The 8,536-nt window shown below is 44.8% G+C and overlaps 1 protein-coding gene across 7 annotated transcripts; it reads right to left on the bottom strand.

Moving 5' to 3' along the window:
- Window positions 1-256: 256 nt before the first annotated feature.
- On the bottom strand, window positions 257-8,245 carry LOC148002262 (paired immunoglobulin-like type 2 receptor beta). Of its 7 annotated transcripts, none has more exons than XR_015634706.1 (6): window positions 8,007-8,245; window positions 7,324-7,825; window positions 4,774-4,963; window positions 2,985-3,015; window positions 2,448-2,519; window positions 257-2,015 (listed from the first exon to the last, which is right to left on the bottom strand). XR_015634706.1 is itself a non-coding variant. In XM_087579715.1 (5 exons), exons 2-4 carry the CDS (start codon window positions 7,781-7,783, stop codon window positions 3,003-3,005), a joined length of 663 nt encoding a protein of 220 aa, XP_087435841.1. In that variant the 5' UTR covers window positions 7,784-7,825; window positions 8,007-8,245; the 3' UTR covers window positions 257-2,015; window positions 2,985-3,002. The 7 variants fall into 7 exon arrangements, 4 of the variants coding, with proteins under 4 accessions (XP_087435841.1, XP_087435842.1, XP_087435843.1 ...); XR_015634707.1 differs by having other exon boundaries at window positions 7,324-7,710; XR_015634708.1 differs by having other exon boundaries at window positions 7,324-7,701.
- Between the last annotated feature and the right edge of the window lie 291 nt (window positions 8,246-8,536).

Raw genomic sequence — 8,536 nt, 5'->3', positions numbered from 1 at the left:
ACCTTGTGTTTCTTCCCTAGGATGACATCATCATCTTCATCTGCCTCACCTGCTCCTCAGCCTCAGATGAGCTCCTGCGTGAACCCCTACCCAGGGTGTTCCTGGAACTAGGCTCTATACTGTGCCCTAAAGGCCAGGTGAATGGGACTCGGGGAGGAGCTCAGACCCCTCCAACATCTGCTGATAGCCAAGAACAGAGACATTTATAAATGTGTCATCAAGCTTGTGGTCACAGAAGCAGACAAACTCCCACCCTCTCTCAGATTTATTATATTTAGGTTAAAACAAACCAAAACCAAAACAAATAAATGAACAAAAGCCAGAAATGTGTTAATCCCCTGGCATGGAGGTACATTTTATAGAATGCAGAAGGAGGAGATTTTCTGACTTTGAGGCCAGCCATTGTGTGTAAAGCAAGTTCCAGGAGAACTGACCTATATAATAGAGAAACCCCCTCCTCAGACACAGAAGGAAACAAAAACAAACATGCAAAAACTAAAGTATTGGCAGTCACAATTTTTTATGTAAATCTGGAGAGAATACTGGTGCTATATTCGAGTTCTCCATCTCTAACCAAAAGGGAGCTGAGGACCTTTATCCATGACCCTCTTTATTGTTTTCAGTTTTGTTAGGCTTTGCTGTTGATTTAAAGACAGAGTCTCATGCAACCCAGGCTGGCCTAAACTCAAGAGGTACCAAGAATAGCCTCCAATTCTGTGGTTCTCAAGCTTTGTAATGCTGTGATATTTCCTCATGTTGGGGTGACTCCAACCATAAAATTATTTCATTGGTAATTCATGACTGTGATTTTGCTACAGTTATGATCATAATATAAACATCTGATATTCAGGATATCTGAAATTTGACTCCTGTGAAAATGTCCTTCTAACTTCAAAGAGGTAGTGACCCACAGGTTGAGAACCAATATTCCAATTGACAATCTTCACATCACTACCTGTCAATAGTAGGGATGACAGGCATGTTTTGATTCCCAATTTCTTTTAGTACTTTTTTTTTACCAATCATCTCAGTCTAGGGAACACACATACCAAACACTTGTCACCAGGGCAGAAACCAGTGTCAACTTCTAGTTGGCCCATAATGTTCCCTTTGGCACATCAGAGATACAGTCTGCCTAAATGTATTCAACTGGAGCTTAAGCACCTATGTTGTTGAGAACGTTGTTTCTTTATGTCTTTGCTCTGGTTTTGTCTCTTGATTTTCCCTCTTGAGCAATGAAAAAGGACCTGAGAAGTCACATTTGAGCAAGTGGATTAAGGCCCCTTCTCTGAGTACAGATGCCTGAGGCATGGACCTGACAAATGGACTCCTTGTTATGGCTGGGCAGACTACCATCATGGCATCCTGCTGTGAGAACCCTTCAGGAATGCTCAGAGAAAGTATCATCCCTGCTCCAAAGGTCCCTGTAGTCATGAGAGCTGCTGTGTTCAGTCTTAGGGTGTTAGGATGCAGTCACAACAGTAGATACCTCATAGCTGCTCCAGGAGGCTTCACTTTAGCCACATGAGTCTTGGTGACCTTTTCACGACCCCAAGTAGCTCTAGCTTGCCTCATGGGATTGGGAACAGTTTCCCCAATTACCCAGAAAACACCCATGGATGATACTCATTTGAGCCTTGTGATTGGTGAACTGGAGCTGTATTTGTGCCACTTCAATTATGGCTCACTGTCGTTGGTAGATCTGTATTGAGCATGTCCATGAACTTCTTCTGTCATGAGAAGCCTGGTTTCATTCCTCCTGGGTCACTCTGGATGGTTTTCTGTGTCCCCACAGGGTTTTATTAGAAGTTAATGTGCTATCAAATGTTAGGACAGATTGGACTTGCGACAAATGTCCTATTCCAGGAGAGAACCCAGAGTCCAGAATGCCGACATGGTAGGAAATGAGAATGTGAGTGCATACAGTTGAGCTTGTGAGGAAAGGAAGCCTTGGTCTGACACTTGATGTGTAGCATGTGGGGTGGGGGTCGGGCTTTGGATGAGATGTCTGCCTCCTGAAATTAAGGAAGAGGTGAACCTTGATTATCAGGATGTTGGTTTCAATGCAGACTATTTTCCTTATATCTATCCCGGTGACCCACATCCTAGACACAGTGTGCCACTCTCTACGTTGTGTTATGAGGGGGCTCAGGAGAGACATGGAGATGGATTGCGGGAAGTGAGGTATTTATTAAAAGTGTCAATAAGTCCATGAGCAGAGAACGAAGAGCACAGTCAGGCTTTCAGGCCCAGAGACATACGATATGAAGTTGGTCCCAAGCAGAGGGTTTCAGAGACCATGTGGCAGAAGTGGGGGTTATCCAAGTATGGTGATCTTTCACAGCAGAACTTTGCAGCCATGAGCTCTGATTCCCAGAGAGAATCACATGGGAGTTTGTGGGATGCAGGGTGTGTGATCACCAATAACTACTTTGATATAAACTCACCTCCCTGGTGAGAGATCCTAACACTGGGAGGTCTCTTATTTGAGGAAGAAGGGATGATTTCTTATCTGGAGCCTGTGGATGACCATGAGAGGCAGGTGACGATTGTCCTGAGTCAGTTTTCTTTATAATCCATTTCTCTAACTGGAACTCACTGTTTTTGTTCATTAATATGTAATTTAAAATATTTCACATGAATTTATTTTAGAAAATGTTATGACCATGACTTATCACCTTGAGAAACCTCCCTAGTTTTTAAAGTCATGATCTTTCATAGGCCTGAAACTCACCAATTGTTCTAGACTAGGTGTTCAGCCATCCTGTGACTCTCACTGTCTCTTGCTTGACCAGGGCAGGACTTGCAAATTCTAGCCTCATCCCTGGCTTATAATGTGTGAGCTCTGGATACATCAAACTCAGGCCCTCCTACCCATATCCCCTGCGTTTCTGACCAAATCATCTCTCTGGCTCCCTTCCATTCTTCTCATAATAAACTTCCCAACAGCCCCTCATCTGTCCTTTGAGATGACAGTCACTCACCTGGCTGGGGTTTAGGTGTTACTCTGCTGGCCTGTAGGAGAAGAAACTGTGTCAGTGTGTCAACCATGCTGGTTCTCAGTCCTGCATTTCCGCTGTTCTCTGAGTTCAGATAAAATTAGGGGACATGGACACCAAACAGCTCTGCAGCAGCCAGGCAGATACAGGTCTGACAATCACCAGGACCTGAGTCCAGTAGTCAGCAGACCTTTACAACACTGCAAATCAGAGCAATGAACTAGTGTACCAACCCACTTCTATTTCTTCCTCTTCTTTTTTCCCTCTTCTCTGACCTCTTGACACATCTCTGCTTTCTTAGCTCTGTTCACACCATATTTCCCTTTTGCCTTTCTGGAATCTGGCTCTCTAGTTCTTCCTTTGAGTGTAGGCTCCTGCACCCTGCAGACTCAATCTCATGGTTTGAATTCTGGTGAGTCTCTGTTGCCTCCCTGGCTGCTGCTTTTCCACTTCTCACTTCTTCTACTTACGGTAATCGAAGGCAGAGCCTGTCTGAAACTGTCCCATGCACATTTAAATGATCATTTGTAAACTTTCATTACACTTCAACATGTATGCATCTCCATCCTTATCCTGTAGTCCCACAACTTTCAATCTGCTCTGACCTCAGTCCACACGTAGGTATTGTGTTGTGTGTGCAAGGTCTTTGGAGCCCAGTCGCCTACAGTTTGCTGTGTAACCATAGATATCCTTGGACCCATGATTCTCCTGTCTGCATTTTCCGAGGGCTGAGATTATTGTGTCTCCCTCTGTGCCCCCATTTTTATTTCTTAGACTACACACCAATTTTTGAAAACAAATCATTTATTATTACAAAAATGCTATTGGATTTTGAAAAAGAACTTCATTGTATTTTCAGGTGAATGTGTGTGTGTGTGTGTGTGTGTGTGTGTGTGTGTGTTTTGCAGGGACTTAGTGTATAAAATTTTCCATTGTGCAAATATTCTTACATTTATAAGACTTCCCTAATGTTTCTTTTTAAATTCACTTTGAACAGAGCATAACCACATGTGAATATTTGCAAATGTGAACAATCATGTGCTACTGGCGGACCACCTTGGGCATTGTCCTTTAGGAGCTGTCCTCTCTAGATTGTGAGTCAGGTCAGTCATTGGTCTCACGCAGTAGGTAAGGTTGGCAGCCCAGGGAGCCAGAGCGATCCTATTGTCTCCACCTGCCCAAGCATCTGACAACTCTTGTTGTGGCTCCTGGGATGATACTCATGTCCCTGTTTGTGGAGCAATCACTTCAACTGAGACACTTCAATGGGTGTTCCATACTTTTTCAGGGGGGTTAGGTTTCTAGTGTTCAACTCTTTTACTTGTTGTAGTGTTAGGTTCTCCATACACATTTCTTCTGTTTGTGGCTTTATTACACACCAGACTCTTAATTTCCATTTTAGTCACACATACCCAACTAAAGAGGTGTCTCTTTTTATAGCTATCTCTGCCTTTAACATGTTGTCTGCTTGTGCTGGTATACTCTCAGGTACGCGTCATCAGCTATAGCTCTTTCCAGTTAAGCAGTCAGCTCCTGTGTCTCCTGCATGCCTCTTTGAATTCCTTCAGAGCAGGCTCTGTGTTCATCTGCATTTGCTACTCTAATTTCCAGGTGGTCTGGAAGGACATCAGGATCCAGGAATGCAGTCCTTGGGGAGTTCCAGCACCTTTCTTTCCTTCTGTTCTCTTTACTGTGCACTGCCCTTCTCCATCTCCCACAGCTGAGAACACTCCCCGTGGGGAAGCTCGGGTGAAACTTGTCCTGGACCACTTACCTTTTCTTCCACCACAGGAAGATCATCCATCCGTAGAGGGGGATGATGACTACAACTTTGGCCACAACCATCCCAACCATGGCTCCCAGGTTCAGCAGTGAAGGATTCCTCTGGCCCCTTATGTCCTCCAGGCCAGCTGTGGGGTCTGCAGAGGTGATGATGGAGGGGGTCCTCATGGTAGTACTGAGAGCTGTGGAGAGATGAGAAGTGAGCAGATCACTCCTGAATGAGGGAGGGATAGGTGAATGTCACATCTTGTCTTCTGTTGCATGTGGGATGGGGAAGAGCTAGAATTTCTCACAGGGAAGGGAACACATGCTTAAGGCTGAGACTCAAGGAGAATAAGCACAAATACACAGTCCACAACTATCCTGGCTGTGTCCATATTTCCATTGGGACACAGATAAATAAGTTTGAGAAATACAATGATTTTTTTTTACACTTATATATATGTAACATACAGATACACTTATTTCATACAGTGCTTGTTTCTTGGGCCACAGAGCCTGAGTTTGGTCCCTAAAATACATTTCAAGCACCCGGTGAAGTGTGCATGACCCTTGATCCTAGCCCAAGGGACAGTGGCATGCAGAGCTCTGAGAGTGGACAATTAGCCTGATCTGTGTGTCTAGTTCCACACCAAACACAGCCAAATGAGCTGTAATCCTAGTACTGAGGAGGTGGAGACAGAATTGTCTCTGTGGCTCATTCAGTGCCAACCTAGCCTCCATGGGAAACTTAAAGCCAGTGAGAGGGTCTATCCCCCAAAATAAGGTGGCTGAATACCTCAGGATCTCCTCTAGCTTCTACATACATAAACACATAAACATATAAACATAAACAGAAACACACACACACATACACACACAGACCATGACTTTCAAGCACAGATACATACAGACTTTCACACACACACACACACACACACACACACACACACACACACAGAGAGAGAGAGAGAGAGAGAGAGAGAGAGAGAGAGAGAGAGAAACAGACACAGACACAGACACAGACACAGAGACACAGAGAGATGGAAACTTACACACACAAACACACACACACAAACACACACACACAAACACACACACACAAACATACACACACAAATCTGGCTTTACAGACCCACCAGTTCATACACAGTGAATATACCACAATGTTTATGTGTGTAGCTCAGTCCAGGGAAGAATACATTCCTTTGCTTCACACACATAACTAAGAATAATTTCCCAAACATTTACCTATTTTTGAATTCTAGACCCGTGGTTCTCGACCTGTGCATTGTTATTCCAACATGGATTGCATATCAGGTAATAGACATGTCAGGTGTTTAATTGTGATTCATAACAGTAGGATAATTAAAGTTATGAAGTAGCAATGATATACTTTTATGCATGTGGGTCCCCATAACATACAGAATTGTATAAAAGATCTACAGCTTTAGGAAATTAGAGAATGACTGAGCTAGACACATATATGAAATGGCTCCTTTCTCTCTGATTGCAGGCAGCTGCTGACTCTACTACAGGTCAACATGTTAGCTGTAGCCTGCACAGGTAACTGTGCTGTGGGTGTCCTCTTATAGGTTGTCCTAAGTACAGTCAAGAGCCACCTCTGGATGTGGTGACATATGCTCTAATGTCAAGACTCAGGAGGCAGAGGCAAGACAGATTGCTGTGAATTTAAGGCCAGATGGGTATATATTGTGAGTACTAGGACAGCCAGGACTACATGCTGAGACACCAACACAAAATAAATAGAAAAAGACAGAAAGAAAGAAGGAGAAAAAACAGGAAATAAAGAAGTATTCACATAAAAAGTGGGGTTTTGGGGAGCAACAGAGAAAGGTTGTAAGCAACAATGCACAACACACAGTTCCCAGGTTCTGCTGGTCCATATGCAGGAACACACAGTCACTACACTGGGCTCAGGGATCCCAGTACAGGGGACTGCATTTCCTTCTGCATCAGAGGGGCTGGAGGGATCAGAAGACAGAATGGACACATAATGGAAATGGCGATATTTTCTTATTCACTTTCTAATGACTGAAGAGACTGGGGAGAGAAGAAAGATGTGTCCTGGGGAACTATGAGGTGAAATGAGGGACTGTGGTGACATGTGGCAGTTAAAGTTAGACCAGAGGACACCAGAACATCCATGGTCCCTACTATAAGTTCTGAACTGAAGTTGGAGCTGTATGTAGATGCTGCATACAGGGACCAATTGGAGCCCTGCCACAGGAGAGAGTCAGCTACACCCTGGAGAAGCTCATTCACCTTGAGGTCATGGGTCAAAGTGGGCAGGACTGTAGTTAGATTTGGAACAGTAAGGGTGTGAGCAATGGTATACTGAAGCTTAGAGTTAGGTCTGGTTCTGTCTGAGCAGAGGCTGACAGATATAGGAGGCTGCAAAGACTTGTCACAACTACAAAGTAAAGATTTTTTTGCAGATATTTGAACAGATCCAAGGGAACGTAATATGAAAGGAAGATCAGAGTTGTGAAGCCTGAGGTGACAGTAGGAAACAAGAAAGCCATGTGCCATGGTTGCTCACCATGTGTAATATTGAGTTTTGTCCCAGGAATAGACTGCCAACACTTCATGCCTTCTGTTGTTTGCAGACAAACTTTGCTGAAGTATATGGCCTGGTCATTCTCCTTCAAGTTCAGGATTCTGTGGACTCCGGATGTTTGACCCTGTGTCCAGTTTAGGATGAGCCGGTCCTTGAAGTGCTCATGAATGAAAGATAGAGTGGACTTGTAGATGAATTCCCCATGGAAGTTCTTCCATCTCCAGGCTATGCTCATCTGTGGATCCTTGGCCAACTCCCAGGGGAAGTAGAATGAGAAGGGGATCTCAATGGAGCTGCCTTGGAATCCATTGAGGACAGCTGGTTGGTCAACACCATAGTCCTGCATTTTTTGATATCCTGCTGAGTTCCCTGGGAAGGACAGGGAGAATCTGAAGCCACTGCAGGGATTTAAAGGACAACCCTGATCATCCTGAGTCTTCATCTGCAGGGAGGGGTGGGACACAGGGCAGGACTGTCCCTATGACTGCAGGGACAGCAAAAAGAAAGAAGGGTTGGATTGTGATCACTTTGAAGGTTGAACTCTTATGTCAGAGAGGGCCTGGCTGGCTCCTCTACCAGACACTCTACACAAGACACCCACTTTTCCCAGCCACTCTGTCCCCTCCTCTGGTTCAGTCCCTGCTAATGAGGTCCCCACCACTCACCAGTGTGCAGACATGCTGCCAACAGCAAAAGAAGGAGAGTCTGAGCCACAGCCAGATTCCGTCCAGGAAGTGAGGGCAGCCGGGTTGTCAGGAAGGCATTGATGCCCTGCTAGGGACACTGGGGCACTCAGCAGTCCAGAGAGAATCAGGGTAAAGTGATACACATGCTTGGACCTTCTCAAGTGGAGGACTGAGTTGGGCAGGACCTCTCCATCTCCACCTCCTTGTGGCCAGCAACTTCCTTATTGATCTGGCTTCTGCTTTTCCCATATTGCAGAAGATCCGCTCTTGTGGTTACTGACAACATAACAGGGCTCTTGGGCCTGCATTTTTGGCTGGGAGACACACCCTAGTCCTTGGCATGGTTGGCTCTCTTCTTTTCCACCTTGACTGTCTGCCTTATCTACTTTATTCCATTTCCTAAGTGGCTTGTTAATCACTCTGCCCCTTTCCTCTATATTTCCTCTATTCCTTCCCTCTCCATCTCAATCTCTTCTGTATTATGTCTCCCACCATGATGGTTACTGTGT

The sequence above is a fragment of the Rattus norvegicus genome, chromosome 12 (assembly GCF_021556685.1).
Source record: "Rattus norvegicus strain SHRSP/BbbUtx chromosome 12, alternate assembly SHRSP_T2T, whole genome shotgun sequence".
In the NCBI taxonomy this organism is placed as follows: domain Eukaryota; kingdom Metazoa; phylum Chordata; class Mammalia; order Rodentia; family Muridae; genus Rattus; species Rattus norvegicus.
The sequence above is the reverse complement of the archived record's forward strand: the minus strand, read 5'-3'. Positions and strand labels throughout refer to the sequence as shown.

What these genes read in the sequence shown, in the direction of transcription:
- LOC148002262 (XM_087579715.1), bottom strand. Translation starts at nt 7,783, where the DNA reads ATGAAGACTCAGGATGATCAGGGTTGTCCTTTAAATCCCTGCAGTGGC. An exon ending in AAAACTCAATATTACACATG is followed by an intron (nt 4,964 to 7,323) that starts GTGAGCAACCAT and finishes ATCTCTCCACAG; the next exon opens with CTCTCAGTACTACCATGAGG.